Source organism: Borostomias antarcticus (genome assembly GCF_949987555.1).
Source record: "Borostomias antarcticus genome assembly, chromosome: 1".
Lineage (NCBI taxonomy): Eukaryota > Metazoa > Chordata > Actinopteri > Stomiiformes > Stomiidae > Borostomias > Borostomias antarcticus.
The window spans coordinates 24,780,984-24,793,629 of record NC_140234.1 but is presented as its reverse complement, the minus strand read 5'-3'; the positions used below and the strand labels follow the sequence as shown (position 1 = coordinate 24,793,629).

The following is a 12,646-nucleotide window of genomic DNA, read 5'->3' as shown; positions in this document are numbered from 1 at the left end:
AAACCTCAGATTGTCTGTGAAATCACCCCGCTAATAACACCAGCCCCGCCTCATGGGAACGGCGCCCTGGCTCCCAAACTGAGCGCAAGCACACACACACACACACACACACACACATATATACATGGACATACACAGATGCACGGCCACAGGCGCGTGTGCACACATGCACACGCAGGCACACACACACACACACACAAACAAACAAACAAACAAACAGTGAGGCCTTGTGATTATTAATATCTTCTTACATCAAGGTATACTTAAGGTTTCTTATTTAATTTCCATGTGGTAGATGGGACCAATTTGTAAGAAGAAAATCACTGGAACGCATTTGCCCTTTCAGTTAATAATAATGATGGAAATGCTGTTGCTATATCCGAGTAGCCTAATAATAGCCTACATAAACTTTTTAAACTTGAACAACACGTTACGGAGATTGGAGGCTTTAGGTGAAGGCTGGCGATATCCTTGTATCCCCAATACTGAAAGTAGGCTAGGCTAGTTTGGAATAGGCTAGGCCAACAAGATGCACATAGCCTAGTTTTTCCCAAAGCCAGTTTGTGTGTAATGTGTATCTTTGTGGACCGCACCAACGTTTCATACAATCGGGTACAGCCATATCCTGAGAGATTGTTAATCTTGTTTACCCTGCTCATAATTGGCCGTAAATTACCCGCATGGGGCCAGTGTTTACGTAGTCTCCCGAGGTTAGGGTTGGAGCGATCTGTCGCAGCTAAGTGCGCCATCATGTGATAATTTACTGCGTGTATTTATGAGGAACTCCTCTGATCTCGAGACCGCTGAATGGCACCGCAGGTCCTCGGAGCGCTGCGATTGGCCGAAAGTTTCACTGCGTGCTCCGTGTGATGACATTGTCCTGCTCGCGCTTCGCATGACAGTTCCGCGCGCGCTGTCACTTCACCAGCTCACCTGTTCCGCTGCCGTCAATCTCACCTGCCGCCGCCGGGGCTCCGTTTGGAGGGATGTCTTCTAGTTTGAGTCTGAGGGACTGCAGTTCACCCGAGGAGGATAGCCGGGGTCCGGAGCCGGTGGGCCGGACGATGGAAGACCGCAAACCTCCGGTGAGCAACCGTCATCCTTTCAGCGTGGAGGCTCTTATGTCGGGCAGCAAGACTCCCAGCGAATTCAGACACGAGAATGCATCGGTGGTTATGTTCCCCAAGGCCCACAGCACTCCGTATCTGTGCCGAGAGACCTACAGTCCACCGGAGGGACTCGGGAAGAACTTTATCCCACCGTCTCCGGTAAAGTCGGAATCCTCAGAACCGGATGACTGCACTACCTGGGCCGTGAGCCCCAGATACCCTGCGCAGACCCGTAAGTAGGCTGATTAAACTAAAAACGGATGTGTAGGCTATTCGAATTTGTGTAGTGGGCTATTTTTAAAGTTTATAACTTCCTTGCACTTCATAGGCCTAGATAAGAAAGCAATCTTGTGACAAGGATATGCTATATGAATTGCATAGGCTACGCTATGTTGAAGTGCAAGAAAGTTAGGCTACGTAACTTTTGCTTGAATGAACATCGAGTAGCCTAGCCTACTCTATTGCTCGTCTGTGTAGCTTGTCTGTAGGCTATATTCTGTCTGTAGGCATTCCAACACTTCAACCACACTGATAAATATATAGCCTACATATATTTATATTATATTTTACACTTGATCGAATCTTGCCTTAAAAATAAGCCTAATCTCTAGGGCTATAATATTATGCATTCTTTGTGGCTTTTTTTTTGTATTCCTTTGTCATTAGCAAGGTTTGGTAACATTTCTCTGTTGTCCCTGAGGGCATTGGAACTGTGTTTTACCCAAAATGTTTGTATTCAGAAATGCTCCCAGATAAACAACATCTGGAACAGTTGTTTGGCTGTTTAGAGTATAATATTACAGAATAGAATACAGTATACTTTGTGTGGTTATTGACTTTTAAAATGTTCTATCACTCAACGCACTTGTAAATGAGGATAACCTCAATGTGATTTTGAGTATAAATAAAGGTTTGAATGAATTAATGAATGAAAAATAATAGAGCAGAATAGAAGCGATAATTTAAATCCCAATGCCCTCATGTTAAGTCCATCACATCCGTCCATCCACCCATATAAGGACAGTGCAATGGTTTTCTCTAATAGGATATAACTTCAAACATCCCCAGGAGGGGACATTTGGGCATTACAGCAGCAGAAAGATAGAACAGAACTGAAGAGGTACAGAATAAAATCAAGAATCAATGGGTCATATAACACAAAATATATGCATTTTGCCTTGGCTAATTTAATTAATACACTAATCCTTCCTTCTTTTCTTCCATTCCTTAATCTGCCCCCTTCCCCCAGGCCAGGTGAGCCCCTCCTGCCCCCTGAGGAAACACAAGACCAACCGAAAGCCCCGCACCCCGTTCACCACCTCGCAGCTGCTGGCTCTCGAGAGGAAGTTCAGGCAGAAACAGTACCTGTCCATCGCTGAGCGGGCCGAGTTCTCCTCCTCTCTCACGCTTACTGAGACCCAGGTGAAGATCTGGTTCCAGAACCGCCGGGCCAAGGCCAAGAGGCTGCAAGAGGCAGAACTGGAGAAGCTCAAGATGGCCGCAAAGCCAGCGCTGCATCCGGGCTTCTCGCTACCCCTGGCCCTTGGAGGAGGAGGGCTGCACGCGGCGGTGTCCCTGTACGGACAGTCCTACCCCTACACCCCCCACCAGCGGCCTCTGCTGCCCCTCACCCCCCTGGGACTGTACACCACCCCTATGGGGTACAGCATGTACCTCTCCTGAGACTAACCCTAACCTCTCTTGGGACCACCACTGACAATTATAACCATAATGATATGCCTTCTCTGGAGCGCCGGTCTAAACACTCAAGGACACTTTACTAGAGAGACTTTACTTATGGTACTGCGGATCAAAAATAATACTGATAGGCTGCAACTAGCAACAGCTGACCCAGTCCTGGAGCATACAGACTGAACCATAGATGTTATATGGATCACAGTGACATCCCACTCCTGTCTCTCTTCCTATGTGCACCAACACAAACACAATGGAGGAGATGGATGGTTTGTGAGAATAAGGAGAATTATGTTGTGCCTTACTCACCTGAGTCTTACCTGAGACTGCTAACCTGAGACAGCCAACCTAGTTCTAAGCAGTTTTACAACAGAATTTGCTTGTTTCGTAACTGCCTGTTTAGAAGGTTTCTGTTAAATCTCATGTGAAGACTCGGGAGGAGACGTATATTCTAAGAGAAGCGTCTCGTCACAGCTGTTGTACTGTATGTGAGCCGGGTTGTACCTGTCTGCTACCCTGCCTGTGATTTCTCTGCAGACAGATACTTGTTGATGATGACAAGGTTGTCTGCCGCTACCGTCAACACATACACAGGTGTTCCTGTTTCCCTTAAAAACTATATAATTAAATTCAAATGGTATTTGCTCAGTTCGGCTGTTTGTCATTGACAAAGTGCTGTTTTTGTATTGTGGTCTTTCATACATACAGTACCATTTTATGTAATTGATACAATCAAAATGTAATTATTCCCCTTTCTGAGAACCTGCTAGGTGTTCTTGACAGTGCAAGAACAAACAACAGTTTCTCCCTGTTCTTCCCTAAAACCTACTTCTGATTCCACTGAGGTGTTGTTGATGTTTTATATCAGATTATATCATAGCCATGGCATCTTATCAGCACTTCTGACCTTCCTATTGGTTGATTTTTCTTCAGTCATTGCAGAGTCTGTGTTTATTTTTATTTATTCACTCTCAATGCTGGAAATGAACTGACCTGTGCAACCCGGTATCACGGCTAAACGTGTAATAGACGACTAGAGGCACATGTGTGAAACGGCTCAGTATCACGTTTTAGCCGCGCTTCAACGTAGAATACACACGTTTTTAAACATGAAATGGACCCGTTGCTTAAACGTGTGCCAGTGGTCCACATACCATGCATGCGTGGAGGCGCTCGGGCAGCGAGCATTGAGCAAATCCCTGCACACCCGAGTAGCTCCACTCCTGGGTCCAGTTTCGTAAATTAGCCTGATCCCTGTGTCCACATCTAACCCCTGTGTTGACGTGGATGGTGCTTGTGTAGGCTACACTGTGAATAGTTACCTAGCTTGTATTCTAACGCTAGGACGCTAGCTAGCTAACGCTAGGACGTTAGCTAGCTAATGCGAACAGTAGCTATAAGAACAGTAGCTAACGCTAGCTACTAATAACAGTAAGAATGTGAGCTAGTTCGCTAGCTAGTAGTGTTGTTGTTTGCAAGTTGCTAGTAAAACAGTGTTGTTGTTTGCTAGTTTTGCACTGTGTGTTATCTCACCAAAGTTGTTTGAAGCGCTCACAAGATACCCAATCACGTGTTCCAAGGTGAACAACCAACCACAAACTCTGATTGTATCACTTATTCCAAGGTGAACAACCAACCACACACTCTGATTTTGGCTGCTATTTCACGTTTTCAAAAACGTGTGTAGGCCTATTCTACGTGGAAGCATGGCTAAAACGTGAAACTGAGCCATTTCACACAAGTGCCTCTACTCGTCTATTACACGTTTAGCCGTGATAATGGGTTGGAATATGACATACGAAGCTCAAATGTGGCAAAATATTTCTGACAAACTGTATATTTATTATATTTTTTCACAAACTCGACAGCCATTCTCACAGTTTGAGAAGTGTTCCATAGCGTGATGTACACTGCAACATTCACCAGACCTACATTAAAATCTCCTAGGAAAACCTCCTGTTCTTATTGATACACCTGTACTGAGGGCCCTACATGAGGGAATTTGTGACACATGTACTTCAGACTTCAGACCGAAGTTTGATGTTTAAAAACAGACGTAGCACCTAGGAGCAGCTGTTAGGATGTGTATCCTGTGGAGCTGTGATGTTTAGTGTTGGGGATTGACAGCCTGTACATTGCACCTCCACATTACAGATGATCCTGATCCCCAGATAATCTCAGTTATTACCATGCTGTCGTAAACCACAGGAGCCATGGCTGAAGTGTGTTCCACCTCTGTTATGATGTCTATCTAGGCGTTCATTAGCCTGTGGTGATGTTTCTCAGAGTTGCTGTCACTGTAAGGAAGCAAGTTATTTTGGTCATGTGACAGAATACAGTTTCTGTGTAAATTCTCATTAATTTGACTTTAATTGGAGCTCAGTTAAACTGAATCCTCAGCATGGCACTAGAATGGCTCTTCACCTCCACACTTTCACATAACATCTTGACCTACTGACAGCAATAACAACAACAACTCTTCTGTCATCAGTGGTCTGTGATTTACAGTAACAAGCAGAGCCATTACAGTATAACCTCATACAACATGGCCTCCATTTCAACATTGTTGTATACTCTACCTAACACAGGCCTCTGGCCTCCAGCTAGCCAGTATACTCTACCTGACACAGGCCGAGCCAGTTTCAGTTACTGTAGCTTCTTTCCAGCTCAGACTATTGCCATACTACAAAGGCAGATCGTGATTGATTCAACCCCCAAAGCCAACTCAACTCAGGTTTGGCCACTCACATGCATGTCCTAATAAAAGCCAGCTCATATCACCCCCCTTTATCTCTCTCTCTCTGGGGTTAGGCCAATGTCCTTTAAATTAATTGATTAAAACATTTGGTAACACTTAATAATAATGATCAGTTATAAGGCATTTATAAAACATTTGTTAATAATGAACTCATCATTAACAGATCATTTATAAACATGTGTAAATGATTCATAAATGATTTGTAAATATACTAGTTAAACATTCACAAATGATTGGTAGATGATTTATAAAACATTTAATAATAATGAGCTAATCATTAACAGATCATTTATAAACATGTGTAAATGATTCATAAATGATTTGTAAATATACTAGTTAAAGATTCACAAATGATCTGTATATGATTTATAACACATTATCAACATTACTTGTAAATTATGTGTTCAACATTAATTAATGTTAGTTAATATGTAGTAAAACAATTGTAAATGATTTTAAGAATGCCTTATTTATTTGTTTTTCATGTTATCAAATGATTTGTTAAACATTTTCTAAAAGTCTACAAATCATTTGTAGACATTATTTCAGCCCCAACGACCGTTATAAACTAGTTTATAATGAACTAATCATTAACAAATAATTTATACATGTTTATAAATTAGTCATATATTATTTATAAATACACTAGTTTAACATTCAAAAATGATCTGTAGATGATTTATAACACATCATCAACAGTACTTGTAAATTATTTGTTCAACATTAAATAACATTAGTTCATGTGTAGTAACTCATTTTTAATAGCTTTTAAGAATAACATTTTACACCAATTACTAGACGTCTTTGTTTTTCATGTTTAACAAATTATTTGTAAAGGTTTTTGCATGCGCTAATCTAAAGAGTAAACTATTAATGTCTATAAAACATCTATAAATCATTTGTAGAGGTTTTTGCATGCGCTAATCCAAAGTGTAACATATTCATGTCTATAAAACATCTATAAATCATTTGTAGAGGTTTTTGCATGCGTCAATCTAAAGTTGAAACTATTTATCATTTACAAATGTCTTATGGACTTTTACTTCACCTGTTATAAATGATGTGTTAATGTTGTAGACAGCTTTGTTCCTTTGTGACATCAAAAAATAACTACAGAATGATGAAAATATAATTTTTACAAATGTCCATAAGACATTTGTAAATGATAAATAGTTTCAACTTTAGATTGACGCATGCAAAAACCTCTACAAATGATTTATAGATGTTTTATAGACATTAATAGTTTACACTTTAGATTAGCGCATGCAAAAACCTCTACAAATGATTTATAGAAGTTTTATAGACATTAATAGTTTACACTTTAGATTAGTGCATGCAAAAACCTCTACAAATGATTTATAGATGTTTTATAGACATTAATAGATTACACTTTAGATTAGCGCATGCAAAAACCTTTACAAATCATCTGTTCAACATGAAAAACAAAGACGTCTAGTAATTGGTGTAAAATGTTATTCTTAAAAGCAATTAAAAATTAGTTTTTACAACAGTTTTTACAACAGATCATTTTTTGAATATGATTCAAATCAAAACAAATGATTTGTAGACTTTTAGTAAATGTTTAACAAATCATTTGATAAACATGAAAAACAAATAAATAAGGCATTCTTAAAATCATTTACAAATGCTTCACTACATATTAACTAACATTTATTAATGTTGAACACATAATTTACAGTACAAGTAATGTTGATAATGTGTTATAAATCATCTACAGGTCATTTGTGAATCTTTAACTAGTATATTTACAAATCATTTATGAATAATTTACACGTTTATAAATGATCTGTTAATGATTGGTTCATTATTATTATTAAATGTTTTATAAACCATCTACAGATCATTTGTGAATGTTTAACTAGTATATTTACAAATCATTTATGAATCATTTACACATGTTTATAAATGATCTGTTAATTATTAGTTAATTATAATTAAATGTTTTATAAATCATCTACAGATCATTGGTGAATGTTTAACTAGTATATTTACTAATCATTTACACGTTTATAAATGATATGTTAATGATTAGTTAATTATTAACAAATGTTTTATAAATGCCTTATAGCTGATCATTATAATAAAGTGTTACCAAACATTTTATAACCTTTTACAGTCACTTCCCATCAACATTTCCCTAAAGTATTTTAAACAATTTAACAGGTTGGGCAACATATTTCTCTGGAACGGGAAACGCCCCAGACTGAATTTGATAAAGCTACAGAGACCAGTTGACCAGGGAGGACGTGGTATCCCAAACCTTTTGTTGTATCACTACACCTTTGGTCTCCGGCACTGGTCGCTACCGCCAGAAATGGCTCCTCCCTAAATAATAAACGAATAAACTGTCCTCTCTGCCGGTGTGCAGACGGTATTTTGCCCAAGCTGAGGGATGGCCCTGAATGCAGAAAATGCCAGGAGGGAGACGGCACTCTGAAGCACGTTATGGGACAGTCCTGCCCTATACGAGACTTCTGGGAGGGAATTAACACCCATATTGAACATATTCAGAGATACAGAGTTCCCTGCTCCTCTAGTCTATTAATCTTAGGTGATCCCACTCTTCTCAGTGATCTAGGTTCCTCAGATGCAGAGTGGATTCAAACAGCTCTCATGCTGGGTCACAAACTAATATTGTGTGAATGGAAGACCCCAATGTTCCCCCTGTGAACTCCTGGTTTAGTCAGCTAGGTCATCTGGCAGCACTGAAAAGCTGTCTTTCAAACCTATGAATAAGGTAGATATGTACCTGCTGAAATGGAATAACTGGGAAACCCACATTAAATGACCCTGATAGAAGTTTGACTTCTACCGTTAACTCTCCTGTACTCTATCTCATTGTGTACCATTGTAAAATACATTTCAGTGTTGTTAAGGGCCAGGCAGCTCAGCTGACGGTCCCTCTTGTACTTACCAATATTCAGAATCATCTTCCTAGGATGTCTGACTTCCCATGCCCTTAAAAAATCAACAAACTTTACACATCAGTCCAGTCCTATACTAGAAGTCCTCAACTGGCATTGTGGGCCAATAGCCCTGATGGTGGTGCTACAGCAACAGTCTAAAGTTTCAAACTAAAAAAAAAAAAATCATAACAAATCAGCCGTACGTGCTATCACTTTGCAACTACCACCATCCTGTAGGCCCAAGTGAGCAGAAACATCCATATGCTTTGAACTGGCAGGAATTATGTCCATCACAACATTTTTCTCAAAAACTGTAAAGCCTATCAAACCCTTCTCCTCCCACATTTTTGATCAATTGACACCACAATTGCTACACTGCATCTTCAGACTGTCCTCCACAAACGATCTTCACAGATCTTTAAAATATCAAAAATTTAGCCCACAGCGCTCAAGTTTGACTGTAAACAGCTACCATCCAAATGGAAACCTCTGTGTTATACAGTATACACTTGTGACATTTAAACACAACCCTTGATTGCTTAAGTCATAGTGTGAAACATCTATGGCTTCTCACTTGGCAGGTAGCTCAACATTGGTGTAATGTTGTGAGTTCATGCCCAGGGTGATGTGTGACCCATTCCTAATGTGTAGCTGTTACTGTTACTTTTCTCTTCATCTTGTTTGCGTCTCTTCATCTGACCAGTCTTGTCTGCTAATCATTTTGTCTGTTAATCAGTCCCACCTCTGTTCAATACAAATAATTCAGTCAATCAGTGAATCTATGTGCAGTCCAGAGTCCGACAACTCATTCCCTCCACAGTATGTAGGCCTACTAAAATGTCTATCCAGGATTCCTATGGTGTAAACAAGCTGTGACATTTTTCCTTTTTTTAGCTAGAGCTATCTGAAACCATCACTGTTGGCAACCCCCGCCAAAGACTACATCTGGCCAAATTGATTTATTGGCCACTGATTGAGCACAGCCGCCATTACTCTGCAATTAAGAAGACAACCTAAAAAATGTTTCAAACCCCAGCCAGTTTGTCACGCATGAAGCAGATAGAGGATGATACATACAAACATACATACATGCCAATCTGCCAGCTTCTTACTTGACTCGACAAGAACATGACCTGCCCTCGGTGTCTATGTTTGCAAGTTCAAGCCCCAGGTGATGCAGAATAAATATGCTAATGCTACTCAGGCATTGTACTGTTTGGATTTCAGACACATGATTTTAAAGATATTTTTTTAATTTAAGAAGTATTAAATAATTCGGCTTCGGGTAGAGGCCCTCATCTATTTGTAATTTGTCTCCTTCTTCCTCATTCTCCTCAAAATGCCCGGCCCCAACCCAGTGCAGGCAGAAGCTATAATTTGATATTAAAGTGACTCAGCAACTGCATTATCCTCTCTGCTTCCGCTGTTTGGGGCAGCAGCATGCTAGGGCGTGCCTGGTTCCGTCTCCCGACTGCCTGGTCTGCGTTCTCTTCGATCCTCTGGAGAGGATCTTCCGAGTGCACTTCTTCGAAACTCCGCCGCCACCGCTGCAGGAGACCGAAGAGAGCGGAAATGTCTGAAATTGCGGGAGATGTCGCTCAGCTGGTGAGGATCTCCGTCTCCTGCCTGGGAGGAGTGATGGCCACTTCTGTCGTTCAGCAGCATCATCTGTGGCTGTCCCTGACCGGTCTGCGTGAGGAGAACAAGGGCGTCCGTCCTCCTCAACTCGCTGGTAAGTAAGCAGGGATTGTTTGGTTCGGCTGTGTCTAAGATCCTGGAGCAAGACCGGCTCCTCCTCGCTCGTCACCTCGCTGCTCCGGAGAAGCACAGTGTGTCAGCACTTCCTCGTGTTTCGGTTGTTGCTGTCACGACCGAGAGCAAGCGTTACCGACAGCACAAGCCAAAGCAACCTGCTACAGGTTCCGCCCCACTGCAGTCCATTGTCCGGCTCCAACGTCAACCATCGAGACTGCAAGCACGGCACTTCCACATCCGCCTCCCCCTACCCGTCCAGCCCAGAGTGCCTGAACCAGCTCGGCTCCTGCAGGCGCACCGGCGCTCCTCCTCCGGCTTGGGGTAAGAAGCCTACTGATGGTGCGAGGGAATGTGTGACTGTGTTCTGCCTTTCCCATGACGCTTTTGCTCTTGTGAGAGCAATGTTGTGCATGTTTCTGGGTTAGGTGACAATTAAATTGCAGAGCAATGTTATTTTGATCATCCTGTGTCTATTGGTGGGAACGTACAGTCCGCATCTCCTGTAGTGCCTCAGTTCGCTAGCATGCGACGGGGTCTGGTTGTAGCTCCTTACATGGAGAGAGTGGTGGGAGGATGTTTGTGAGTGCGACGGGACCGAGCCGACCAAAAGAATTTGAATCCCGCTACTTCCTCGTGCCTTCCTTTGGACCTCCACCTTTTCAGCAAAACAGTGGCTAATCTGAAGTTCCATATGCCTACAGTGTGGCAAATGCTGGAGGTGTTCCTCCCCGGGGATATTTGCATCAGCATAGACGATTACTTCCACATACCAATAACTCCTCAGCATCAGAAGTTTTTGCATTTTGCCTTCCTGGGATAAGCGTACGAATATACCAGACTCCTGTTTGGATAGGCGCTCGCCCCCAAAACCTCCAATTGTGTGGAGACAGCATTGAGACCACTGCACCGGAAGGGCATCAGGATCCTGGCGTACCTGGACGACCTGCTGGTTCTAGCTCCATCGTCTTTTGTTGGCTCTGACGCACACCACCATGGTGGTGAGACATGTCATCCACCTGGGGTTTGTACTCAACTGGGAGAAGAGCGCTCTCTGGCCGGCCCTTCAGATTGTTAAATTGGGTATCAATCTGGACATGGGCACAATGTGAGAGTGTCTGTCCGATCCAAGGAGGGAAACACTGGAGAAGAGTCTCAGCATGTTCCGTCCTTCTCTGAAGGTCTCGGTTCTGTCAATCATGCGCCTTCTGTGCCTCATGGCAGCAGCCCATGTGGTGGTGTCCCTGGGCCTGCTGCACATGAGGCGCACCTAGAGGTGGTTCACATGGCTTCGTCTAGATCCTGTGAGACACAGACAGCGCCTTGTGCGCCAAGGTCATTGGGAGCAGATCTCAACTATTGGAGGGGCCAGGCGCGTAACAGCGCACAGCGTTCCAATAGGCAGTGTCGGCTCACGTCGCTGTTTTCACGGACGCATCTCTAAGCGGCTGGGAGGTACATGTCTGTCCCAGGCCATAGGTGGTTTGTGGTCTGCCAGGGAACAGCACCACATCAACCTCCTAGAATTAGAGACTAGTGCGGTCAGACAACCAGACCACAGTAGCTTATATCAATCGGCCAGCGGGAGTTCTGTCACCGGCGCTTCATCAACTGGCGGTGATGCTGTGGTGATGGGCTCATGTCAACCTCCGATCTCTGACGGCGTGGCACATTGCTGGCCGTTTGAGCGTCGGGGCGGACTTGATGTTATGAGGCGGGCCTCATCCGGACGTGTGGAGCCTACATCCTCAGATTGTGGTTCAGCTCTGGGCTCGGTTGGGCAGAGCAGACGTGGATCTCTTCGCTTCGAGAGAGAATGCAAAGTGTCCCCTCTGGCTTTCTCTGAAACTTGACTGACTTTAAAAATGTGGTATCACAGAAGAAAAACATTAAATGCAGGCAGACGTTTCAGGTAAAGTAAATTTTACTTTACCTGAAACGTCTGCCTGCACCCCTATTGGCCATAATCATGCCCACTCTCACTGAGGATGCCTTTACGATTTGGAGGAATAAAGGCATTATCAGCATTGCAGACATTTATAGTAACAAAAATGTTGCCACCTTCATACAGTTAAAGGTTTGCACTCCCGGGTTCGCATTTTTTCGTTACCTTCAGATAAGAGATTACACGCGCACAAATGTATCTAACTTCTAATCATTTCCTGCCCCAAGTGAAGTATACGAGAGTACTCTTATGAATCAGGGACCTGACTCAAAGAGTTGTATCACGATTTTTAGATTTTTTCACGGCATATAATCCAATTTCGACACAATATTTAAAAGAAGCGTGGGAGAAATATCTTAATATGACAATCAATGATCAAAGCTGGGAAGCATGCCTTAAGGTCATCCATAGTTCTATAAATTTCAGACACCAACTTATTCAATTTAAAGTGATTCATAGG

General features: G+C 42.5%; 1 protein-coding gene across 1 annotated transcript; it reads left to right on the top strand.

The window, feature by feature from the left end:
• Nucleotides 1–986: 986 nt before the first annotated feature.
• Nucleotides 987–2,792, top strand: msx2b (muscle segment homeobox 2b; the record flags this gene model as incomplete). The annotated part of the gene is made up of 2 exons (XM_084448896.1): nucleotides 987–1,341; nucleotides 2,359–2,792. The coding sequence occupies 2 exons, from the start codon at nucleotides 987–989 to the stop codon at nucleotides 2,790–2,792; spliced, it is 789 nt and encodes a 262-aa protein (XP_084305022.1).
• Between the last annotated feature and the right edge of the window lie 9,854 nt (nucleotides 2,793–12,646).